Genomic DNA, 27497 nt, shown 5'->3' with positions numbered 1-27497 from the left:
CGGCCTGTATCTATCTCCTCAAATGCGCCTTTTTCAGCTAAATAGCTGAGCCTCAAATTGGTCAAGTTGTTCTGTTTCTCAGTTTAACGATTCAGGCTGATCCCTAATGCATAGCGGCATAGGTTTGTGCACAACTTATTCTAACTATAACATTAATCCACATGGAACGTTTTGCACAGACTCATTAAATATGAAATATCACTTTCTGGCATAAAGATTTTCCCCTGTCTTCACTTTAGGAAAGATGACTATTAAATAAAAGTAAAAACTCTTCAATATTTTCTGATCAGATGTATATAAAGGATTTATTTCAGTCTGAAATTTTATACCCAATTAATAGAACACTGTGACATCTGTCTTTGATTAGCTAGTTTCTTATATTTTTCTCATTTGTTTTTTATCCTTCCGGGTTCAGCTAAATAAGAGACTACAATCCAATCTCATTTAGCAAGCTAAAGAGCCTGGTGAAATACACTTCTATATAACCATACCTAATATTTTGATAATCTGTCGATGAAGAACAGGTGTTCTTAAGGCATGTTTTCTTCTTGTTATTCAATTCAACTGCAATACACAAAGTCAATTTCCTAAGGCTGCTTAATGATGGGGACAAGTTGCTCTATTGCCAATATTTTGACCAGATTTGATTTCAGGATAATTTAGGATACTCCATTTAGTGGATTTGCTGTGGATTTGGTTTGTATGACACCAACTAGCCATTTTTTAAAGTCCTGGGATTTTCTTTTACTTGCTAGCTTCCATTTGTGCTACAGCAAACCCTTGCAATCTGTTTTTTATTAATGTATTTTAGTACTGTTTGAAATATGGCTCATTGCAATGAAATTCAGCACATTGTTGGCAATATTTTCTGCTTCTCTGCTTATCTGGTTTATAGTTTGAACACTTGCATTTACTGTTAATTTTAAAATAGTTTCCGTACTTTGTGTTGGCAAAGCTTCTAAAACTTGGCACTCACCAAAATGTTTTTCTTTCTCACAGATTTCCTTCCCAGTTGCTCTTAGGGCATTTTGCAGAATACCCATGCCTTACAGTAAACAAACTTATTTTTTTAATGAAAGTAGAGCCTTCATTGTTATAAAGCATAAACACAGCCCAATGGGCTGCCAACCACCACTTCTTCCTGAAACACCCATTTATGACACGGTATAAATGAATATTTTAGAATCTCAAATATTTAAAGATAGCTCTTTCACAGAGTTAATTGAATTACCGTACATGGGCAAACAACTTCCTTGACCATCAGAAAAGCATCTATTCGAGACAGAGGATCACTTTTCCTAAAATTCTAGGTTTTGTTTTTTAATAGATATTTCAGGAAGTAAATAGAAGGCAGATTTTGCTGATTAGCACTTTATAAACTGGGAAATAGTTCCACTGTTTCTGGTTATACATTAATCTGAATTATTAACTTTGGGGGAGGGATTTACCTCCAGTAAATTGAACTTTTTATAGAAGGGGAAAGTAGAGTGCTGTTGCACAGTCATAATGACCATTGGGTTCATCCAAACTGCTATACAGAACCCAGATATTCCTACCTTGTTGTAATGGTAATGCCCTGCTTAATACGCTGCTTGTTCTCCAAATTTAAGGCGTTGCTTTGTTGGCCTTATAGCTAAAATCAAGTAATTTTAATTGCTAGAAACTTTATTGAATTTCTCTGTAGCACTGATTTCTGCAAGGGTATCAAACTCAAAGCCCAGGGACCATATCTGGTCCATGGGATGTTTAGATCTGGCCCATAGGGCCACCCTGGAAACAGTGAAGGACTAGCCCATGGTCCTCTGCCAGCAAAAACAGAGCTTTGGAAGGGCCAGATGTGTTTTCCCTAGCAGAGAGTTACAAAGAGGCCATCACAGCCAAAATCAGAGCTGCAGAGCACATTTTCTCTGGCAGAGTGCTCAGGCCACCACAGGTGTCCCTGACACAAGTGACATCGAGTTGGCCAACCCACTCCAGCCCTCTGAGGTCAAACCCAACCTGATGCAGCCCTCAGTGAAATTGAGTTTGACACCCCTGGACTGCTGCATATTCATTGTTTGTAGATTATGTCCAAAGTAAGAGTTGACAGAATCTTAGGCCTGGTTCTCAAAATTTTATTCTTTTTTTTTAAAGTCTATTCTGTCTCCTCTACGATGAGCTTAGGGATCTTTGTTATTTATGTTAAACTTGACATTTCAGATTTTGTACATGTAATGTATTCTGCCCATATGGCTTATCTGGCTGTGCAAAGTTCACCAGTGTAAATTTTGAAAAATATTTTAAGAAGGCTATGCATTACCTAGTAGATAAGAAAAAGAACCCTGGCAGGTTGGGAAGGCTATGGGTCCCATCAGCCAAGGAATGTTAGCTGGCAGAGATTTAGGAGACATGCCTTTCTGCTAAAGCCCCTGTCCTCTGGAACATTCTCCCTTCAGAGTTGAAGATGACCCCAACCTTGAAGATTTACCATAGCTTTGTTCCTGAGCATGGGAGTGTTGAAGAGCCCAATTTACTGGTTATATTTACATCTAGTATGGCTTTTTTCCTCCCTCGGCTGCCAAATATATTTAATTTTATATTGCATTGTAACTGTTTTTATTTGTTTTATGATAGCCTGTTCTCTAGAATCACTTGCTTAAATTGGGGTAGCTATTAGTAGAAATTGAATAAATAGGTTAAATAAATTAAAAATAGAAAACAGTGTTTTGTAGAGTCCTTGGCATTGAGTTTAGTTCTTTTCTTGCAGATGTTTCATACCCAACTAAGTAACATTATCAATTCTAGTGAATGTTTTATCCCTGTTTAAATACACTATTGTTCCCTTATAATGTTGGTGAGGATGTAGCTTTCTTCTTCTCTCTGTGATTGATTAATGTTAATCCTTTTATCTAGCTGTTGCCTGTTTTTTGGATGGCATTTTGGTCATATTTCTTTTGGTCATAGCTTTTTTGTTGTCTCCAGAGCACCCAAGGGCAGGACAAAAAGTAACAGTTGTAAACTTATGAAAGAAAAATCCAATCTAGATCTAAGGAGAAATATCCTGGCAGTGAAAATAATTAGGAGTCACTGCAACTGAATGGAGCTGAAAATTTAGTAGCCAGATGTCCTTCCTGATATCTATGCAGGACTAGCAGCAAATATTTTCTCTTTGTACCTAGAGAGAGAAATACCTGATGTTACTTCAAATTGAACCCACAGCCTCATGGTTGTGAGGTGAGAGCTCCACTTCTAGGCTACCATGCCACTCATCCTATGCCCTCTCTATTTGAATAAAAGAATTGATTGATGTCGTGATAGGTGGAAGAAATCAATACAGTGATACCTTGTCTTACAAACGTAATTGGTTCTGGGATGAGGTTCTTAAGGTGAAAAGTTTGTAAGACGAAACAATGTTTCCCATAGGAATCAATGGAAAAGCAATTAATGTGTGCAAGCCCAAAATTCACCCCTTTTGCCAGCCAAAGCGCCCGTTTTTGCACTGCTGGGATTCCCTTGAGGCTCCCCTCCATGGGAAACCCCACCTCCGGACTTCTGTGTTTTTGCAATGCTGCAGGGGAATCCCAGCATTGCAAAGGTGAGCGCTTGGCTGGCAACGGAAGTGCAAAGGTGGGGTTTCCCATGGAGGGGAGCCTCAGGGGAATCCCAGCAGCGCAAAAATGGGCGCTTCACTGGCAATGGAAGTCTGGAGGCGGGGCATCCCAGCAGTGACGGTGGGTTTGTAAGGTGAAAATAGTTTGTAAGAAGAGGCAAAAAAATCTTAAACCCACAGTTTGTATCTCAAAAAGTTTGCATGATGAGGCGTTTGTAAGACGAGGAATCACTGTATTTTGGTCTTATTTAGTTAACACTGTTTTATTTATTAAATAATTTATATTGCCGCCTATTCACCCATGACGACTTAAGGCAGCTTACAAAATATAAAAACCACACTTTAAAACAGTAAAACTAATTAAAAACAAATAAATAATGTCATAAAATCACCTCCAGCGATAGCCGATCACATGAGCCATTTAATGGGATCCATCCCTCTCTGGGTTTCCCAGGCCCACTGGCAGAACCAGGTCTTCAGCACTTTATGGAAGAGTGGGTGCCATTCTAATATCTGGCAGAATGATGTTCCAGAGAGAGGGAGCTACCATGGAGAAGGCCCTTCTTCTGGGTCCCACCAAGTGTATCTCCCTCGGGGATGGGACCCACAACATTTCCTGCCTCTCCACTCTGATGGGTCAAGTAAGAGACAGTCCCTCAGATAACCTGGTCCCAAGTCATGAAGAGCTTTAAAAGTGACAACCAGTAATTTGAATTGTACCTGGAAGCAAATAGGAAATTAATGCAGCTCCCATGAGAGATGTGATACATGTGCACAAAATCTACATGGGGCTCCCTTGAAGACCATCCAGAAGCTCTAGTTGGTGCAAAATGCAGCAGCTAAAGCTTCTGGATGGTCTTCAAGGGAGCCCCATGTAGAGCGTGTTGCAATAATCAAGACTAAGGCTTGAGTTATTGTGACTAAGTGACTAAGGCATGAGTTACTGTGACTGGAGATTGACAGTCCAAGAAAGGGGGTAACTGGCACACAGCTCACAGTTTAGTGAAGGCCCTCCTGGCTGAGACTGTCACCTGCTCTTCAAGCAGAAGACATGAGTTTAGGAGAACCCCCAGATTATGCACAGGGTCTGTTTGTGGTAGTGCCACCCCATCCAAGACCAAAGATGGCAATTTTTCCTGAGCCAACAAATCCTAAACACAGAGCCACTCATTCTTGCCAGTGTTTGATATCAACTATGCTATATGGAAGATCATAATTAGTACTGTAGAAGAAAGGTGCATGGGTGGATCAACCAAACAAGAAATAATTTGTGTCTGTTAAAGTAATAGATGAAAGATCTGTATGACAAGGACAATATGTTTGTATAGAGCAGTGTTTTTCAAACTTTTTTCCTCAGGGGAACCCTTTGATGCTGTGTGCACGGGGAGAGCATTCAGTCGCTGGCATCCATAATGAATGGATGGGGCCTTGACTTCGACGTGGTCCTCGAATAAGCGTTCTGGGAGGAAGCGAAGCCAAAAGCGGAGTGGGGGGGGAATGGGGGCGCCAGGTCCATCTTTCCCCTGCTGTGTCCCATTTTCTCCGCTTGGTGTAGACACCATTTTGGCTGGAAGGGAAGATGATAAGAGGCGGCTGCGGGACTAGTGGCGGCAGGCGATGAAGGGTACCGGGGAGCAAGTAGCACGCTGGAGAAAAGCTGGTTTGTTTCTCTGCAGTCCCTCCTCCGCCTTTTTTCTTCCTCCTTCGCCGGGGTCTCCCTCAGTAGCCAATGGTTAATAATAATAATAATTTATTAGATTTGTATGCCGCCCCTCTCCGAGAACTCGGAGCGGCTAGTGGAAGCCCCCCTGGCAGCCGAGGCGGAGGAGCAGCTCCTTCTCTCTTCTCCAGCCAGAACAAAGAAAGAGAGACCCCCAGGGTCTTCCGTTAACTGTCAGCTGCTGAAGGAGATCCCGGCGAAGGAGGAGGAAGAGGCGGAGGAGGGACTGTGGAGAAACAAACCGGCAGGGGCGATGAAAGCCCAGACCTGAGGCGGAGGGGGCGGTGGGGGTTGCTGCTGCTGCGTGATACAGTCCTGGTCAGGTTTTTTTTTCCTCATTAAGTCACGGAAGTCTTGGCTGGCCCTTGCGGAACGCTTGGGTTCCGCGGAACCCTGGTTGAAAAACACTGGTATAGAGTAAATGAATATACATGCAGAATTAACTATGAATGAAACATCTAAAATATATCCAAATTGAAAAAGAACCCTGTTCTTATCTAGATTATCTATGTTGTTGTTGGCATGTATTAAAGTGGAGAATAGGTGATAGCTTCATGTTAAATTCAAGGGAATATTGATGACAGCCAGAAATTTGTTTTAGGAAATGAATAAATGATTAAGTCTGGGGGGAAGTGATTCTGCTAGGTGAGATGAATAGAGGGGTGATAATGAGATATGAGTGTAGAAAAAAAGGCTGGCTCATTCAAAGACTTAAACATTAAATAATGAATGGCAAGCTTTGAAAAATATTTATTTTTAAATTGGTAGTTTAAACATTAAAAAATAGTTTAAAAGTAGGCTTGTTTTGATTGCTTAAGTTGAAAGAATGAGAAAATTAGTGTGCAATACAATGAGAATTTCTGGACACAGAAGTGATCAAAAGCATGTCTTAGTGGGGAGAACTAGATATGGATAAAAGTAAAGTAAAAGAAATTAGGGAAAATGAAATGACTTTAGGAAAACAGGTGCAGGTTGTACACAAGCAAGTATCAAAATATATAGGAAACTCCCAAGAGAATTAATAGAAAGTCGGCAACAGACTCAAGCTCAACCCAGATAAGACGGAGTGGCTGTGGGTTTTGCCTCCCAAGGACAATCCCATCTGTCCGTCCATTACCCTGGGGGGGGGAATTATTGACCCCCTCAGAGAGGGTCCTCCTCGATCCACAGCTCACATTAGAAAAACATCTCTCAGCTGTGGCGAGGGGGGCGTTTGCCCAGGTTCGCCTGGTGCACCAGTTGTGGCCCTATCTGGACCGGGACTCATTACTCACAGTCACTCATGCCCTCATCACCTCGAGGTTCGACTACTGTAATGCTCTCTACATGGGGCTACCTTTGAAAAGTGTTCGGAAACTTCAGATCGTGCAGAATGCAGCTGCGAGAGCAGTCATGGGCTTACCTAGGTATGCCCATGTTTCACCATCACTCCGCAGTCTGCATTGGTTGCCGATCAGTTTCTGGTCACAATTCAAAGTGTTGGTTATGACCTTTAAAGCCCTTCGTGGCATTGGACCAGAATATCTCCGAGACCGCCTCCTGCCGCACGAATCCCAGTGACCGATCAGGTCCCACAGAGTGGGCCTTCTCCAGGTCCCATCAACTAAACAATGTCGGTTGGCGGGCCCCAGGGGAAGAGCCTTCTCTGTGGCGGCACCGGCCCTCTGGAACCAACTCCCCCCGGAGATTAGAACTGCCCCTACTCTTTCTGCCTTCCGTAAACTCCTTAAAACCCACCTTTGCCGTCAGGCATGGGGGAACTGAAACATCTCCCCCTGGGCATGTTTAATTTATATATGGTATGCTTGTGTGTATGTCTGTTAGTATATGGGGTCTTTTAAATCTTTTAATTTTAAATTTGTTAGATTATTTATGATTTGTTTCCACGTGTTGTGAGCCGCCCCGAGTCTTCGGAGAGGGGCGGCATATAAATCTAAGTAATAAATAAATAAAATAAATAAATCGAAAAAGGTGTGGACATAAACAATTTGCCTCATATAAATCCTACAGTAGTTGGAGAATTATCATTGTGAAATATGGTCTATTTAAATTAAAATAATATTTAAACTGTTATGTCTTTTAATGATAACAATTATAGTATTCACTAAGTTACAGTATGTTAATAACTTTTACTTGTTTTGATCCTTATAAAACATTGGTGAAGAGTGTTAAGCAATTATTGAAGTTCTGCATGAAATAACTACACCCAAGACCAGTTCTATTATTCTGCCATTTTTTGTAATGGCAAGGGTATTTTGGGAAAATATTGAATTATGGAGGGAAAGAGGACGAGTTTCTTAAATCTGCACTGATTCTTCTCAATATTAGGCAAATTCTTTTTCAGACACAAATTCCAGATATCTGGAGGGTAAAAACACGCTCCCCCAGCCCCCATGGCTCTCTGAAAGCCAAAAAGCCCTCCCAGAGCCTCTATACGAGCCAAAAATCAGCTGGCTGATACACACATGCACGTTGGAGCTAGGGGAACGGTTTGCGTGCCAGCAGATATGGCTCCGCATGCCACCTGTGGCACCCTTGCCATAGGTTCGCTATCACTGTTCTAGGTTATTCTCTTTGAATAGGTTTACAAATATTGCTTCTTGTCTGCTGTCAGCAACATCATAATTCTGAATGGTCGCTAAATTTATATAAATTGGAGATTACCTGTACAGTGATACCTCGTCTTACAAACCCCTCGTCATACAAACTTTTCGAGATACAAACCCGGGGTTTAAGATTTTTTTGCCTCTTCTTCCAAACTATTTTCACCTTACAAACCCAAGCCGCCACTACTGGTATGCCCCGCCTCCAGACTTCTGTAGCCAGCGAAGCACCCATTTTTGCGCTGCTGGGATTCTCCTGAGGCTCCCCTCCATGGGAAACACCACATCCGGACTTCCGTGTTTTTGTGATGCTGCAGGGGAATCCCAGCAGTACAAAAACGGGTGCTTCGCTGACAACGGAAGTCCGGAGGTGGGGTTTCCCATGGAGGGGAGCCTCAGGGAAATCCCAGCAGCACAAAAATGGGCGCTTCGGCTGGCAAAAGGGGTGAGTTTTGGGCTTGCACGCATTAATCGCTTTTCCATTGATTCCTATGAGAAACATTGTTTCGTCTTGCAAACTTTTCACCTTACAAGCCTCGTCCCGGAACCAATTAAGTTTGTAAGACAAGGTATCACTGTATTTGCTAAACAATCCTTAGTGCATATCTGTTATAGTTTCAAACAAGAGGGAGTGCTCTATCACATCTGCTTTTACTGCTCAGCAGTTATTTAAGTTTTAATTGGGAATATCTTGGGAAATATTTCAGCAATTTTTGCTTGTCTTGAACTTAGGTACACCTCGTAATCATACGGTGGAAAAAGTGAAGACATCTACTCAATGTGAGGCAGAATATGGAATGCCACTGCACAAAAGAATAAGACGAAAATTGATGGATTCTCCTCTGACAATTCAAAATCCTCAAGATTCCGGCCAGTCATGTCCTAACGCTATGGTGGAATCCCTCAGTGAAGCCATTTGCCCAATTGTATATACACCTGAGAACTGCAAGAAGCTGCCAGAGAGACTCTGTACAGGAACTGTGATTAAGAAAGTACTGCATACGGCAACCTTTGAAGAAATGAGTCACATGGCACAAATACAGGAACCATTAAAGCAGGGCAGCACCAAAGATGTTACATATAATGTCACCCCAGAGTGCCACATGAAGTCAACTATGCTTTGTAAAAATAACACAGACACTATAAACTCTCTTGATGCTGCCAGAAGCCAGTCAGAAGCAGCCAACAACAGAAGTGTTTTACAAAGGTATTTTATATAGAAGATGAAATATAAAATGTATTTTTTCCATCTCCATCCTGTTTTCTTTTTTCTTTTAACATGTGACTATAAATCCCTTCTTTTGGTTTTACACTAAATTTGCCTCAATTAGAATTCTGATGTATAAATAGTATATTTAGGCAAGAACGCTAAAATATCTGAAACTCCTATCTTATTAAAAGGCTAAATTTCAAATTTTATAGTGCTGCAGGTTCTACTTTACTGTTTTTAGTAGAGTCCATTCATGCTTGCAGTTCTTTTTGGCATAACTTACCTTGCTATGTAAAGAGAGCAAAGTTGAATGAAACATGTTGCTCACTCCTTGCTCTTTTCATTGAGCACGCAACTAGCAATAACCCATAGACTTAAATACCCTTTCATCATTCTTTACAGACCTCTCTAAGCAGTTTACACAGTCAGCATATCACCTTCAATAATCAGGGTGCTCATTTTACCAACCTTAGAAGGATGGAAGGCTGAGTCAACCTTAAGCTAGTCAGGATCAAATTGCTGGCAGTCGGCAGCATTAACCTGCAATACTGAATTCTAACCACTGCACCACCATGGCTCTTTTTCTCTAACTACTAGGAAATAATAATAATAATAATAATAATAATAATAATAACAACAACAACAACAATGATAAAAACAGCATGTGACAATCCAATAATAAAACAACTAAAAACCCTTATTATAAAACCAAACATACACACAGACATACCATGCATAACTTGTAATGGCCTAGGGGGAAGGAATATCTCAACTCCCCCATGCCTGGCGGTATAAATGAGTCTTGAGTAGTTTACGAAAGACAGGGAGGGTGGGGGCAATTCTAATCTCCGGGGGGAGTTGGTTCCAGAGGGCCGGGGCTGCCACAGAGAAGGCTCTTCCCCTGGGGCCCACCAAACAACATTGTTTAGTCGACGGGACCCGGAGAAGGCCAACTCTGTGGGACCTTATCGGTCACTGGGATTCGTGCGGTAGCAGGTGGTTCCGGAGGTAGTCTGGTCCAAAGCCATGTAGGGCTTTAAAGGTCATGACCAACACTTTGAATTGTGACCGGAAACTGATCGGCAGCCAATGCAAGCCACGGAGTGTTGAGGAAACATGGGCGAATCTTGGAAGCCCCACGATGGCTCTCGCGGCTGTGTTCTGCACGATCTGAGGTTTCCGAGCACTTTTCAAAGGAAAGGTGAAGAGCAGCAATAAAACCAACTGATTTCAAATTAGTAATGACTGAACTTAATCAGTTGTTCAACTATACCAAATTCTAGCCTGAACCATGTGCACATTTACATCCTGATTGTATAAAACCTGCTTTGGGGAGAGGCACTTCTGTTGCCCTAATGTTAAAAGTGGCTATTTCCAATGCATATCTAAGAAGGCAAATCCATGATGGAAGCATCCAGATGAACAAAACGTGATAGAGTGAATTTTATTGCTGCCCCGAATGTAGCAAATGCATGGGGAAAAAACACCTATCCTACCTTCCATCTATTCAAAGACATTTGTACTCGGCCTTTAGAAGACATATTTATAATGTTGTCTGAGAAATTCTTGACCCATGTTTGAAAAAGAGAAAACTAGGTTAAGTTAAGAGAAGATAGAGGATTGTGAAAAACCAAAAGAAGGGATTTATAGTCGCATGTTAAAAGGGAAGATAGAGGATTGTGAAATCCTGTGGTTTAAAAAAAATTCTCAGAACTAGCAAGAAATCTAACAATTTTGAAATTTAAAGTCAATACTGTATATTTCATTTGTGTACCCTACTTTGTTTTGGAAAACGAAAGACCTTAGAAAGTACGTTAAAAAAAAAAAAAGATTTTTGGTGATGATTATTGTTCTTCATTTCAGGCTTGGCCTTCCTTCGTTGTTAAACAGACAACCAGGTGCCGTGTGTGTAAGGCCATCTTACATGGCAATGACTTCTGCTGCTACGAGAAAAAGGACGTTATTAAAGTACGTAATGCTTCAAGTCAATTTGCTAAATTAGTACCAAAATTGGTATTTATTGTATCCAATATCTTCCATCAGATCATAAATTAAGATTGACTGGAAAGATTATTGCTGATCCAATAGGAAGAAGTTTTCTCTGGAACAGTTTTGGTTATTCGGTGACTAAATTTGCCATATTTTTCATACCTTAAGACGTAGACTATAAGACACCCCTAAATTTAGAAGAGGAAAACAATAAAAAAAGGTTTTGGCCTTTGCAAGCCCAATTTTTGGCCCCTTTCAAGGCTGTTTTAGCCTGTTTTGGGGTCTTTTTTCGCCTGTTAGGGTGTTTTTTTTTGCCTGTTCTCAAGACTTTTGAGGCCCCTTTTTTCTGAAATGAAATGAGCTAAAAAGCCTTCAGAATGAGCCAAAAAATGGTCTGAAATCGGGGTGTGCAGAGGCTAAAAATGGCTGGAGGGTTGGTAGGACTTTGGCAATATGTAGTCTATAAGGCGCACAGAAATTTTCACTTCCTTTTAGGGAAAAAAAAAATAGTGTCTTATTGTCCAAAATATACAGTAATTCACCGAACGGCCAAAATTGTGCCAGAGAATGAACGTTCACTGAATAACCTTGGATCAATTATTGTTTCTTGGTGAACGTGCTGCTATGAAAAAAATAGGAATAAACATTTCAAGTAACTGCAAAGACCAGGCAAGAAAGAGAAGCAATGAGCTGCCATACTCTGGTAAGATGTTCTGGCACAATTTGGGGGGTGACAGATGGGACAGGGGATGCAAGTACATAGTTAGGTAAGTGGGGTCATTTCAATGCCTGTTGGGCTTATTAACAGGACATGTCTTATTATAGGGGAAACACGGTAGTAATCTTAACAAATATATCAATATTAATAAAGTAATAAAACAATTTGTTTGTCCATCTTACAGTATTTTCAATAAAAAAATTTGTTTTATCTTTAATTCTTTTTAAATACTAACTTCTGTTTTTGTTAGTTAACCATTGGTAAACATTTCCCATGTTAAAAAGTATTGTTTCTTCTGTTTCTTTTATCTTCAGTGTTAATCTCTCTGTCTCAGCACATTCTAATTTTTTTTAAACTCTCATCTGTCAGAACCTCTTCATTTTTCCATTGTTGCACAAACATTTTTACTGCTGGAAAATTAAATATGTGTTCCTTTTATCATACTGTTCTGGTAATATCCCCAGGAGAAATATTTCTGGTTTCAAATCTATGTGTTTTTTTATCTTTTTTTTAAACCAAGTATTTAATGTACAGTGGTACCTCATGATACAAATCCCTCGTGATACGAACACTTCGAGATACGAACCCAGGGTTCAGAAAAATTTTGCCTCTTCTTACGAACTTTTTTCACCTTACGAACCCACCGCAGATCGCAAAATGGCGCTCCGCTGGGTGCCGCCGCCCGGCTGTCACCTTTTAAAAGAGCCGGGGGGCTTCTCGGCGTTCACCCGAACCCAAACCCAAACTTTTCGGGTTCGGGAGGCCGCCGTGAAGCACCGCCGCCCGCCTGTCACCTTCTGAAACAGCAGGGGGGCTTCTCGGCGTTCTCCCGAACCTGGAAGTTCGGGTTCCGGAGGCCGCCGAGAAGCGCCTGGCTGTTTCAGAAGGTTACAGCCGGGCAGCGCCGCTTGGCAGAGCGCCATTTTTGCGATCGGTGGCAGCATTTTCGGCCGATCTGGAGGCTGGAAAGGAGGTGGGGAATCCCAATAGGGAATTCCATGGGCGGAGCTTTGACGTCACAAAAACGTCCTTCCTGGAGGCCACAAAACAGAATGCTGGCTGGGGAATTCTGGGAGTTGAAGTCCAGATCTCTTCAAGTTGCCAAGGTTGGGAAACACTGCTCTAAAGAACCAAAACAGAATTCTGACTCAACAATATTGTCTTTAAAAACAAACATGTTTTTCTTCTGCATCTAGCAGTGAATTTACAAACCCACATGATCAACTGACTGCCAAACGCATAAAACAAGATGTTGTATCAAGTAATAAAGCACTTAGAGTACCTATAACCTCTGGTAAGTGTAAAATTTATAATGTGCAATAATTGTCAAAATGTAAGCAAGTTACAGCTATATAGAAAGCCCAAAATTATAGATTGACTTATTCAGTTAATTATTTCTTTGCTATAATAATGTAGTCACACATTTTTTTTTAAAGAGATTAAACTATGAGCCACGGTGGTGCAGTGGTTAGAGTGCAGTACTTCAGGCTACTTCTGCTGGCTGCCTGTAATTTGGCAGTTCAAATCTCACCAGGCTCAAGGTTGACTCAGCTTTCCATCCTTCTGAGGTGGGTAAAATAAGGAACCCAAATTGCTGACTCTGTAAACCACTTAGGGCTGTAAAGGAGTATATAAGACTAAGCGGTAGTGCTATTGCTATAAGTTATTTTTGAAAAGCCCTCAGTTTATTGGATTTATATGTCACCCATCTCTGAGGACTCGGTAAGGAGATATTAAAACAAAGAGAAGTATATGTAAATCTAGTTATAGATTTATCATTTGTTTTTTGATTGATTGATATTTATAAATCTTGGTATAAAATTTGTTCCAGAAGTGTGGTCGAGAACCGATTTGGTTGAGTACCGAATTAATTTATCCCATAGGAAATAATGGAAATGGATTTAATTGGTTCCCAGCCCCTGTTGACTTGCTGGGAATCAATTAAATCTATTTTCTTTATTTCCTATGGGATAAAAATCTGAGGAGCTCTATAGTCTAACCGCTCCAAGCTGTAGGAAGGGTGGGGGTGGCTGCAATATCGGCAGCTTCGGGGGGTTCCTTTCCTCAGTGCTTCATCTTGTTACCTGTAGGCAGCTGCACCAACTTTCTCCTTCCCGGCAGCGGCAGCTTCCCTTCGAGGAGCAGCAGCACCGGGAACATCACGTAATGAAGGGGAAGCCTCTGGAGCGGCAGCAACTGCTGAGATGGCTCCAGCGGCTTCCCTTCATCACGTGACGTTCCCGGCGCTGCTGCTCCTTGAAGGGAAGCCGCCGCTGCCGGGAAGGAGAAAGTTGGTGCAGCTGCCTGCAGGTAACAAGACGAAGCACTGAGGAAAGGAGCCCCCTGAAGCTGCCGGTATTGCAGCCACCCCCACCCTTCCTGCAGCTTGGAGAGGTTAGACTATAGAGGCTGTTAAACGGGCGGTCAGAATGGGCATGTCGGATTCCGACTCCCAGATCTTGTGGTAACTGCTTTGCCAAGTCGCCCTGGGACTCATTGGATTCAGCCCCCACCCCATGTTGCAGAGAGGGGGTGTAACATGCAGGAGGCATAGACATCGGCCATTTCGGATAATAAACAAAATTTTCTGTGGCTGTTCGGTATCCGGTATTCGGATACCAAAGCAAATATTTGCCGAAAATTTTGTTCAGTATCCAAAATGTACGAAAACCAAGGCGTTCGAGAACCGAGGTACCACTGTATTTAGTAAAGATGCAGAGAGGGGCAGCATACAAATCCAATAAATAAATAAATGGATTTACTTCTTCACATTACATATAATTCAGGCATGAAATTTACTTTCAAAAGAAGGTAGTGTTGGCCTTTATATTCACATAAAAGTGGGACTTCACAATCCCTAGGAATGACTACTAATCATGTAGATATGTGTCTCTACATAGCATTTGCTAAGAAATAACAGGGACATCTGGTGTGCTTGTGGAATTCCAGGGTGCATCTGGTTGGCCATTATGTGAAGAAAAATGAAGTCCTTTCCTAGCTTTCTTTTACTTTTAGTATCCCTGCACTTCTAAAAATATTAATCACATCTGGGGGTGGCAGAGTACATATAAATAAAAGTAATGGAGAACTGATCCTATTGACTGCCATTTTTCCAGGCAGAATTACTGCTCTCCCTCTGGAATTCATGTGATAATGTGTCGCATGTAGTCTTTCCCAAGCTCAGAGAATCTTAATACAGCGTTATCAACGTCCCACACAATGCTATCTTCAAGTTACTAATTATTTGTACTAAATATTAAATAACAAAGGACACCAGTAGCGGATCCCTGTAATTGTATTGTTCAACAGTCATGCAATTGAATGATTAATGTAGAGATTACAGCACACTAGACATGCTTTGAATTGTAAGAAGCATCAATATTTTGGAATGTGAATTTGTGCCTTTCCTCTGTAAGGAAAGTATGATGTACTACAGGAAATAATCCTTTTGCGCAAGTTGCTATTTGTATTTTGTTGTTTTATATCATTTATATTCAGTACATTTGTCATTCCTTTTAGCAAAATATTTCATTTGCATTCTCTCTGTGTAAAAGAATAAGTGCAGAAAAAGGAAGCCATCAAAAAATAAGAAATCCATTTTTGGAATATACCATGAGCAGAGTATAATATGAATGAAACTTTGTAGCACGGGCAATTTTTGAATAGAAATGAGCCTTACCCAGAGACATTTGGCATGCTCAGTTGTCAAAATCTTTTAATTCAGAATCTAAACGGTTTTTGTTTTCATTGCATCTTTAATTTTAGTATTATGCAACTGTACTGATACAGGAATCGGTTTATTCAACAGCAAATAACAATAGCACTTATATACCGCTTCACATTGCTTTTTACAACCCACTCTAAGCGGTTTACAAATGTCAGCATATCACCCCCAACAATCGGTGTCTACATTTTACCCATTTCAGAAGGATGGAAAGCTGAGTCAATCTTGAGCCTGGTGAGATTCAATCTGCCAATTTGCAGGCAACTGGCAGTCAGCAGAGGTCGCCTGAAGTACTGTATTCTAACCACTGCCACAGCAGCTCTTTAAGTAGTTTTAAAAATCTTTCACTGATGACAAAGTCATGGTGTGATTCCTACTTTTAAAGTAACATTTTGAAATACAGTGATCCCTCGATTTTCGCGGGGGTTACGTTCCAAGACCTCCCGCGAAAATCGATTATCCGTGGTATAGTGGTGCAGAAGTAAAAACACCATCTGCGCATGCGCGCCCTTTTTTCCATGGCCGCGCATGCGCAGATGGTGGAGGCGGGGAGCAACGAAAGTGCGGAAGCCGACAGATTGCTTTGAATGTCGGCTGCCCCCCCCCCCCCCAGCACCCGCTTGCCCGCCCGCCCTGCTGGCCGCTTGTTCTCTCGCCGTTCGGCCGTTCGCTCGGCCGGCCGCTGCCCGGCTGGGGAGGTGGATTCGCCGCCCCCACAAGCCCGATCTCTCTCCAGTGGCTGGGGAGCTGGATTCGCCGCCTCCACCAGCCCGATCTCCCTCCGGTGGCTGGTGTTACATACATAAGCCATTCCTCCTTTGGCTGGGGAGAAGAGACCCCACCGGGCGCGAGCTGCTCTGTTATTTGCCGCTCCTCGCTGCCTTTGCCTCGCTTCGCCTCAGCTGCTGCCCGCTGCCTTCATCTTCTCCCCAAACTCCTCCTTCCCCGCCAAAGCAGCCACCGCAGTCGAGCACGTGAGCGATGCAGGGCAGCCCAATGCCGCCGGGAGGGGAATCCAAGCCGGTGGCTGGGGACGTGGATCCACTGCCCTCGCAGCCCGATCTCCCTCTGTGGGGGGGGCGACGAACCGACGATCGGGGGCTGTCCATCCCTGTTGGGTGGTGCAGGGCAGGCACAGGGAGGGAGGGAGAGAAAGGAAAGAGAGAGAAAGGGAGGGAGAGAAAATTGAATGAAGAAGGGAGAGAAGGAAAGAGTAAGAGGTAGAAAGGATAGAGAAAAAGGAAGAGAAAGGGAGAGAGAAGTGACTCTTGGTGATGACGTATGATGTCATCGGATGGGAAAAACCGTGGTATAGAAAAAAAAACCGTGGAGTATTTTTTAATTATTATTTTTTGAAAAACCGTGGTATAGCGTTTCGCGAAAATCGAGACCGCGAAAATCGAGGGATCACTGTAGAGGAAACAGAAGCACAACTGAAAAGAGATCCCCCATCTCAGGTCCAATGTGTAAAAGATCATGTCATTTACAACGACATTTAAAAGAAGTGACTTATGATTGTTTTTCACACTTACAAATATTGCAGCATTCCATTTATCACATGATCAAAATTTGGGCACTTGGGTATTTATGACAGTGGCAGAGTCATCAGGTCATATGATCACTTTTTGCAACTTCCTTACAAGCAAAGTCAGTGAGGAAACTGGATTCACTTTAGTAACCATGTTACAAACTTAACAACTGCAGTGATTCCCTAAACAATTTGGCGTGGAAGGCTGAACAGTAGGGGTGGGGGGGGACTCACTTAACAATTGTCTGGCAACAGAAATCTTGGGCTCCGTTATAGTCACAAGCCGAAGACTACCTGTACATAATTTGTAATTTTTTATATCACTCTGGACACTATGCATTTTAAAGACACTGCATGCATTTTATGCGTATATAACATTCAATTTGGATTTTAATATATTGTCAGCTCTTCTGGACATCTCTTTTCCATTATTACTTTGTGAAATTCAGGTTTGCCATGCTTCTGTCCTATTTTATAACTTAAAAGTTATAGCTTTCAGTAATGTAATGCCCTCCATATGTATTCAACTAAAACTCCATCGTCTCCAGCCAACCAGTTATTTGTCCTCCAGCACAGCTGGAGAGCATCAGGCTATATAAAGATGTCTTAACATTCAGGAAATTAATAAAATTGAGTTTTTGTTTTATTAATATGGCTTGTGGTGTTTTGTTTTCTTTCCTCTCTTTTACCATGATTTATTCTTTTTTCCCCCCAGGAATCAGAACAAGAACCTGGAAACATAATGATGGGCTAAGAAAACGTCTCAGAAGTAATTTGAAGGAAAATACATCAGTAGGCAAGAAAGTGGGCCGGTCAAAAGAAGCATGACATTAATTCTGAAGTTAAACTAAACCTTTGTACAATTTTCTTAGGAAAAAGAGTGAAATTAACAATTCCGCTGTCACTTTCAGCATATGTGGTGAATTGGGGGGGGGGGAGAGAGAGAGAAATTGCCAATGCTTTTAATGCGCCATACCTGGCCTTTAATTTATCCTGTAATTGGAACCCTCATCACACTTAAGGAGTGCTTTGTATAATACCATTCAATGGAATTTTGTAGCATTTTCTCTTAACATGCTGTGTAACTTTCCATACCATGAATGTTTCCCAAACTGAAAGCTTCCATACGTACTGGACTATCATTCCTCACATTCAGTTTTGTCTTAGATCATGGTAGTTTTATTCCAAAATTTTTAGAGATCAAATCATTGAAAGGGGAGTTAGAGAAATCTTGCGTGTAAAATTATAAGTTGTCTTCAGAATGGATAGTGCCAATAGATTCCATGTCTTTAGGTACGTTTAACTATCTCTTCTAGACTTATTGAATGTTTTTTCCAACTTAAAAAGATAGTATCCAATATCTATTTTAATTGTAACATTAATATTTTGATCAATACAGAGGTCATGAGCTTTTTTTCCCCCTTCTGCCTATTTGGCAAATACATTCCAGGAAGTATTTATTTAAAAGGAAGGTATTAGCTAATGTTTGATATTACATTTTTTTACTTAGCTTCCCAATCAAGTGTAATATTAAAATACTTTAAATGTTAGCATTTCCTGTTTGGGAAGATAAGTAAATTTATATTTGTATATTTACAGTAGATTCTGTACAATATTTAGTATGTTTTGTGGTTTATGTCTATGTGTGTTGTGAGCTAATTACTGTGAATAAAATTTTCTGTCAAAATTGTCATATCATTTTACACTTTTTCTGCTCTTAAAATCAATAACCCTTAATCTTTATTTGATATAAACTTATAAAATTATCCCCATGGATTATATTCTCCTATGTTATAGATAAAAGTATAACATTTACATTTGGCAATTGACCCCACTTCCACATGAACTGCTTCCATAGAATTCTGAGGATCTGGTTGCAAGATAAGATGCCTGACACAGGTCCTCTCCAGAGCAGACCTGCCATCAATTCCCACCCTGCTGATGAAAGCCCAACCCGGCAGGTCATGTTGCTAGGATGCCAGACCATAGCATCTCTAAACAGCTCCTCTATAGTGAGGTGTCTAAATGAAAGCGATAGCATGGGGGACAAAGGAAGTGATGCAAAGACATGTTGAAAGCATCCTCCAAGTACCTCAATGTCAATACCACCTCCTTGGAAACCCTGGCACAAAATCTACCAACATGGTGCATGCTGATCCATCAAGGTTGTCAGACATCTGAGGCCAGAAGAACATACATAGCAGAAGAGAAACGAGCACTACCCAAAGCCAGAGTTGCAAATTCTGCGACAATGGTGCCCACACATGTCTGCCTAACATGTGATAGAACATTTTGTGCCTGTATAGATCTTACCAGCCATCTGCGGACACACCGTCTACAACAACCCATTAAATGTGATGTCCTCTTCATCACATTTCCATTAGCTGAATTTGGCCAAAGCCATCTTCCTCTTTGACCACCAAGGAGCAGCATCCAAGCTGAATCCAAATTTATTTATATTTCTATGCCACCCTTCTCGAGACAACTCAGGGCAGCATAGACAAATATTTTTGTCTCCCTAGCAATTCATCACTGTGATGCACAGCTCAACAATATGCCATTTTAGTAATAAACATTGGAGATGTTGAGTAGAATGAAAGTAAAAGGAAGAGCAATAAAAGGAAATTATAAAACCTAGAGTAAGTGGGGGGGGGAAGGGATTTCAATAACAAGTTATTTAAAATATTAACCCAGAAATATACATCTGAATCTACATCTTCCCAATCCAACATTCTAACCATCCCACTGGACTAATATTTGCTAGAAATTATACACAATACAGTAATCAGTTCTTTAAATGCAACTATTGCTAACCAAATCCTAAATGCAGGTAATAGTAAATAATATCTGGACAAGAAGATCAGTTTAGTCTGCAGAGAAAAGCAACAAAATCTTTGCCCACTGCCAACAAGATTCGTCATACTATCTGTAACAACTAGTTGATATCCCCATTGTACTTTCCGTTTAATATATCTGATGTTCTATGTAATTTATAAGCTTACAGTTAAGGTTTTTTGTGTCCCCAACAACCCATTTGCTCACAGTCCCCAATGCATGACAATAATCTGTCCAGTGGTAATTATATATGACAAAGTTACACAGAGTCAATCTGATCCCCATCTGGTTGATTAGAATATGATAAACATACAGAAAAGATGACAAAAATCATCTCTACTGTTTGTGCAGCTACATATTTTACATGTAAATCACACTACACAGAAATTGCAATCAGGTGAGATCAAGTGGTGAAGCTAAATAGCATGTTTTCAACCCATATGTACAATAAAATAATTCCTTGTTTCCTAGTTCTTTAATTTTTTTCCAAGTTATTTTTTGCCATTATTAGTCACGATCCCTTAGCATTCTATTAAAGTATTCATCTCAAAACGCTTTTTTGATTTTGAATTTTATAAACCTATTATGGAATGATGTTTTAAGAGCAGATAATGGATTTGTTTAGATATCAAGTACAAGTTACCCCTTCCATGCACTGAGACAGATAGGCATTTAACCATAGTTGACATTATCTAGTAGAAACGGAAACATGAAAATTATTGGGATCCTTTTTAATACCAATTTTTAGATCCTTCATTGGGATAAATCTCTATGCTGTCTTGTTCATAATATCTTAGACACCTAAAGGTTCATGGGTATTCAGTGACTCATTTTCCTGGCTATGAAGAAGTATAGCACTGTGTTCTTATGTGTGGGTTGTTTGGTGTGTTAGCAAGTCTGATCTTTGTATATTTGGCATTTGCATTTGACGCACATTTTTTGACTACTGAAACTTTAACTTGAGTCCTAAATCAGAACTTCCTGGAATGGTAGAGAGGAATTTGCTTGTCATCTTTGACATGGAGTGCTGGTAATCTCAGGAACCTTGTAGGAGCTGAAGGTTCAATATATATGGAGATCAGAACAGTATTCATCAAAAGTACATACATAATGAAAAAAGACTGTTAAAAGGTTATGCAAATATCTGGAAACTAATTTTAATGTTTTAAAAATTATATTTTCAACCATAAGCTCTGACACATATGGTATGCACACACATTCATATGTACAGTAAATCTTCCTTTGAGTATTTTCTTTAGTATTGGATGCTTGTTCATAGGTTATAAGAAAACAGACATACAAGAGGCTAACGAATTTTAAAAGTACAAGTGTACACATAAGGACATGCTTCCGGGTCCTTCAAATAACTCAGACATTTGATGCCTGCAACACTGCAATAGATTGCTAAAAAAAAAACTCCAATTTTTGCTCCAAAGACAAATTGTACAACTGAAATTATGCAAATCGGTGCACCTGCTTATTTGATTTAAGAAGCTTAGGTAATTGCAAATAAAGCCCAGGTTGTTATTAACAAGCCATGGAGAGAACCATTAGTTCTGTTGTTGCCCCTCCTGATCATAGGCAATTCTATTATTTCCTTAGGAAAAAGAGATTATCATATCCATCAAACCACTGTTCTTTATCAAGAATGGTCAGATGGGTTAGGGCAGGGATAGGCAAAGTTGGCTCTTCTATAACTTGTGGACTTCAACACTCAGAATTCATGAGCCAATCATACTAGCTCAGGAATTCTGGGAGTTGAAGTCCAAGTGTCATAGAAGAGCCAACTTTGCCTACCCCTGGGTTAGGGAAATACTTTCTTAAAGCATTATGATTTAAGGTTTATCAGTTTGCTCTTATTGATATATTTAAAAACAAATCCTGCAAAATACGTCTTGCAATGCTGAAGTTTGGAAAATGAATCAAATATCTGAGATGAATAAGAGAAATTAGAAATACAAAAACTGTTATTTTCTTCAAGTCTTGAGCAAACTCAATAGGAGGAATTGAGATTACAGGAAGGTTATAACAGGAAAGTAAAAGACCTTTAATTTTCACTGTGGTGCAGTGAATAATCCAGATTTTTGCAGCCCAAATACAGGCTTGTATCATGGAGCTTCTCAATCATCCAATGTTATGGTTCTTCCAAAGGTGTTTTTTAAAAGGCAACCGGGCTTTGTTAGGTTTTTTGCTTGAAAATGTTTTGCCGCTTATCCCAGAAGAACTAAATAAGCTTCTTGGATGAGAAGTGAAGCATTTTCAATAGGAGAAAAAAAAAACCACAAGAAACTCCAGTTGCCTTTTTGGAAAGCATTTTTGGGACAAGCTTCTATCATTACATTTAAAATAGATTAATATCTATTTGAGATTTAGCAATGGCATCAGAAATACTGTGCCTATGGAGTCACCGTCATAGAAGGGACTGCTTAAATTAAAAGCCACAAAGTGTCTGGCAATTTCAATTTACCAAGAGTACAAAGCAGATTGGATCCTACAAGCTTTCCTACTACGTATCCCACTAGACTATTTAACAGGAAATGTATGTGGTAGTAATGGTAAATGAACCATTTTATTTCTCAGCAGTCTGGTGTTTCATGAGAAAATGTCTATTAAGGCCATTGCTTCAGTTGTAATTTCCCTACAATTATGAAGACTTTAAAGTTAATGTAGCATGAATATTGTCTATTTAAGTTAAACTGGCTGCCTATTATTTATCATTGTGACATTAGCAAGCTTTATTGGAACTGACACGCAGTGGCTGTCTTTTTAAGCATGGAACTTTATAGCATTTTACATTCCTACCTATAAGAGCCAAAGAAGCGTAAGACAAGCAAGCTAAGCACAATGTCAGTCCTTATCTGAGTGCACCTTATATAAATCATTAAAATAATTGCATGATACAAAGACTACCTAGAGAAAGTCAAAGGGCTTTGGTGACAGAGCTGGATGTTTAGATGGCGGAATTAAAATAATAGAAGATTAGCAATGGATGTTCTAACTAAACCTCGGGAACTATCTCTGCAATATAGGCATACTCCTTATTCTTCTAGTGAACCTAGTTAAGGCTCTAGATCCAGTTCTGTATTACAATAGATTCATTCTCATTCTCCCTCTCTCTCCCTTCCCTTTGCAATATATTCCCCTTCTCCTAATACATTCCTCAGAATTTCTGGACAAGAATACCAAAGCACATAAATCAGGAGATGTTCATGGAGGTAAGAAGTTTACCACCAATCATGTCAAAAAATAGAATTCAGTGATCTGCCTTCAAAGTACACTCATAGCATTAAAGTTGTAAACTCTGCTTACACCGCAGATCAAAGAATTTATTCACAGATGTGCCCATAAAGAAGGTGACGTATATACATACACTCTTAACCTTTCCACCACTATAATCAAACAACTTGCCCAGAAAAAGTAAAATATGGGTGGGGGCAGGGAGGGAATGGGTAATTTGTAATCCCTTCCCCATCCCCTAGCTATCTTTTGGATCTTGTAGAGTCTTCAAAGCAGGAACATCTGCAGGAGGAGCAGAAAAGTCAAAATGATTGCAGCAATGATTAAAGACCCAATGCAGGTAGAAAGAAGTGGCATTTATGTGACCGTAGTCACCATATTGCTTTGGGGGGAGGCTCCTCTGACACCCCCCTCCATACCAAATACATAAAAAGTGCTGATATAATAGGCAACATTTTCCATCAATTTGATTGTTAAACCAGTGAAAAAGTTGCACAATCCTGCAACAGAATTTGCAAAAAAAACCAACCCAAATAAAATGATCATAATTTCAAATTTTATTCTCTTGTGAAAATTCCTGCCTACTTACATGAGGTAAAATTCCTATTCATTGCCACCTAATATCACCAAAAAGTAATGCATGATGTGTAGCCTAAGATTATCCCTTAGAAGTCTCCCATTTTTAGTTAGTAGTTCTCTACTTTAAGGGAAAATTGGAGTCATCAATAAATATAATATTTGTAAAACAAAAGCTCCTACATTGTTTTTTTTCAAGAAACTTTTCTACTTTGGTGCACTATGTTATCTAACAAGGGTGAATAACATTTGTGGAATCTATTTATTTGGCTTTTTCCTCTTGGCAAATAAAATAAAAGGAGGAAAATTTGTGATGAGGAAAATGCAGAATATATTACTTGTTCATTTTCAGCAGTGAGTCCTTCATAGTATGTAAGGCTCCATTTTGCCTCTCGGATACATTATTTTCAGCTGCTGTATATAGACTTGTGCATTTGTGTTTTTATACCTACTGTATTTTTCGGTGTATAAGACGCACCGGTGTATAAGACTCACCTAGATTTTAAAGGAGGAAAACAAGGAGAAAAGTATTCTGAACCAAATGTTGTAGTATTAAATAGTAATAGTAACCTCTCCAGCCATGAGTGGATGGGTTTTGTGGCTCCCGGTGTTTTCTGTGGGAAATGTGTCTGTGAGTAATGAGGGAGAAACAGCAGAATGGATGGACAAACTCCATGATGAAGTGGCCCCCCAAGCTAGATGTCTTGGGCAACTTCATCCAATTGATGAGGGTCAGATTCCATGATGAGGCCCAGCAGGTAGATGCCAAGGAACAGAACCAAAAGTTGAAGCAAGCTGTGAACCCAGTGAGGGAACTGGTATGGATTTTAGAAGAGCAGCCCGGAAGGTTCGGGATTGGCCCAAATGGCTCTTGGTGCACACATTCTGAGATGCGCTGGATCCAGAATTGAAAGAGGCATGCAAGATCAGGGGAGTACTGTGCCAAGTTCAAGATTGGTATTCTTCTGCCATCGCTCTAGACTGGGTAGTCAAAAAGCAAAAGGAAACCCCCGTCGACCAGCCAGCCAGAAAGCAGTTGGATTATAGGGTTCCACCTAAGACTGCAGCAGCCCCACGCTTCGAGCCAATGAGGGATGTACAGTGCTATGAGTGTGGACAGGCCGGCCACCATGCCACAGAGTGCCTGGCATCAGCCTCCATCCCTCAACCAAAGGCCAGGCCAACTCCTGCTTCTAGGAAGAGGGGCTGAAGACTGCCAGAATCATTGCAAAACTTCCTGGGTTTCACAAACTTCTATAGGCAATTCATCCTGGCCTTTGCTGAAGTAGCCCTGCCGCTCATGGAGTTGCTAAAAACAAGTCTGATGCCCACCAAACCAAAGCCAAACCAGCCAATCGGTTAGACGGTGGATTGACAGAAAGCCTTCAAAGGTTCGGGGTTTTGGAGGGTGCTGGCAAGCCCCCCAGGCCGGCTGCGACCTTTTAAAACACCCGCGCCACTTCCCAGCTGTCTCCTGAAGCCGAACGCTAAAGCCGAACTTCCGCGTTCGGCTTCGGGAGACAGCTGGGAAGCGGCGCGGGTGTTTTAAAAGGTCGCAGCCGGCCTGGGGGGCTTCCCAGCAACCTCCCGAATCGAACCCGGGGTTCAGCAAAATTTTGCCTCTTCTTACGAACTTTGTTCGAGTTACGAACCGGCGTTCGGGAGGCTTCTGGGAAGCCCCGCCGCCCGGCTGTCACCTTTTAAAACAGCCGTGCGGCTTCCCAGCAGTCTCCGAACGCCGGTTCGTAACTCGAAAAAAGTTCGTAAGAAGAGGCAAAATTTTTCTGAACCCTGGGTTCGTATCACAAGTTGTTCGTAAGACGAGGGGTTCGTATCTTGAGGTACCACTGTACTTTAGACATTCCTGCCTCTCCCGAAGAAGCAGCAGGCACTTCCCCCTCAAAGAGGGAACTGGTAGCCCCTGTCCTCACAATAGGCTAGACCCAACGGTCAAGCGGCTGAGACCAGGGAGAATGGAGTAAGTAATTTAAGACAGCTCCGCCTAGTGATCCCTGGCTTAATGATAACAAGGATATCCTAACCATGAGAGAAGGGTTGGCGTGGAAGGGGTCCAAGTTATACATGCCTGCCAGCCTCAGAAGCAAAAAAACTGGCGAAAATTGGTGAAATCTCATGCGTGCGAGTGTCCTCAGGCAAGATTTGGCTTCCTGTACCTGCACAGAAGCCAAATCTCATGTGGGCGTGGGCACATATCTGTCAGAGATACGGAGATGCATGCACAGCTCCATTTTCCCTAACAGGATGCCGTATTGGCCCCTACTGGCTGCAACCCGCTACTGCTGTGAACCAAGGTTTATTGGTTATAATAGCAAGCATCTGAATTTTGATCACATGATTATGGGGATCCTGGAATTATTGTATCTGTGAAAAATGGTCATAAGTCACTTTTTTCAATGCAATTGTATCTTTGAATAGTTACTAAATGAACTGCTGGAAGTGGAAAACTACTTGTATTTAAAAATATGTAAGGAATAGCAGATTCTAACATGATACCATAATAATCTAGTGCTACCTTAATTTGTAATGTGCTTAGTATTGGCTATAGTCTACCGATATTTCAGTGGGATGATACAATCTAAACCAACAGAAATGAGACAATAGCAAGATAAAGTATCATATCATTGGGAGAATATAGGAAAATTTGAGAGAGGAGGGGAGGGAAGGAGGGAGGGAATAACCTAGCAGGACTCAACCTCACTTCACCTGGATAAGTTGTTTGCATTTGATCACAGCTTGGATACAGAACTGAATTACAGTGTCTGTTTTCTCCCTCCCCCTTTTCTGGTCAACTACAAAAAACTAAGATCATCAGCTCTTGTCTTGTCTGGATATTGTCAGGGTTGGCTCCAGGCTATATGTGAGTAGGCGCCAAAATTCAAGGGATGTCAAATTGAAATGACTAAAAAACACAATAAAAAATTGAAAAAGGAATAATAGTGCACTTGAGGATTAAATATAATTTTGTAGAATTGTTGCCATATGAAAACAATGGTTGATGATGTAACTAAAATTACTTACTTGTATAAGGAGGGTGAAAATGACTGGGGAGAAAAATTGTCTGGGCTGAAAATCATAAGTGGAAAGCTCAAAAATCCAAAGAGGGAAAGAACCATGAGGACATTTAAAAAAACAACTTCTTAGCAAAATCAGAAAATAAGCCAAAATGTAGGGAACTCCAGAATGTGAATGTGCCTATGACACCAAAATCTCTGCAATTAGCCCTGCATATGGGTAGCTCTCATTTAACAACCACAATTAGGCCTGACAAATGAAGTGGTTGCCAAATGAAACCATGACTGTGCTTATGAACTTACTCCAGCTTTTCAAACCCCACAAAAATCATAAATGCAAGGATTGGTCACAACATTGTTTTTCATCATAGTCATAACTGCAAAACGTCCTCAAATGAGGCAGTCACTAAAGAAGGTCTACACGTATTGTGTTATGAATGGGAAAATGTATGCATTCCAGAGGTCTCTATAAAAAAGGTGGTATAGCAACATGTAATTCAACATTTTGGTTTTCCCCAATTTTTAAATATATTTTCATTATATAGTTATTTAATTGTAATTTTGTTAACATCCAAATTAAAACTTGAAATGTTAAAAACAATGCAAATAATAATAAACAATTATAATTCATATTTAATATTTAAAATATTTTTGGTCTATAAGACAAACTCCCCCCCCCCCCCAAAAAAAATTGGTGGAAATGTTTGTGCATCTTATAGAGGATAAGCTTGCCCCC

At 40.7% G+C, this 27497-nt stretch overlaps 1 protein-coding gene across 3 annotated transcripts in view; it reads left to right on the top strand.

Annotated features, from left to right (window-relative positions):
- Positions 1-18768, top strand: part of KIF18A (kinesin family member 18A) — a 57255-nt gene extending 38487 nt beyond the window's left edge. For 2 of the 3 annotated variants that reach the window (XM_070762019.1, XM_070762027.1), the window contains 4 exons: positions 8645-9119; positions 10986-11090; positions 13026-13123; positions 17797-18768. In XM_070762019.1, the coding sequence (XP_070618120.1) occupies positions 8645-9119; positions 10986-11090; positions 13026-13123; positions 17797-17909 (791 nt within the window). In that variant the 3' untranslated portion in view covers positions 17910-18768. The remainder of the gene's footprint in view (positions 1-8644; positions 9120-10985; positions 11091-13025; positions 13124-17796) is intronic. The other variant, XM_070762035.1, reaches the window with a different exon arrangement.
- The last annotated feature ends 8729 nt before the right edge of the window (positions 18769-27497 follow it).

Source organism: Erythrolamprus reginae, chromosome 1 (genome assembly GCF_031021105.1).
Source record: "Erythrolamprus reginae isolate rEryReg1 chromosome 1, rEryReg1.hap1, whole genome shotgun sequence".
NCBI lineage: Eukaryota > Metazoa > Chordata > Lepidosauria > Squamata > Dipsadidae > Erythrolamprus > Erythrolamprus reginae.
This window is presented reverse-complemented; position numbering and strand designations above follow the sequence as displayed.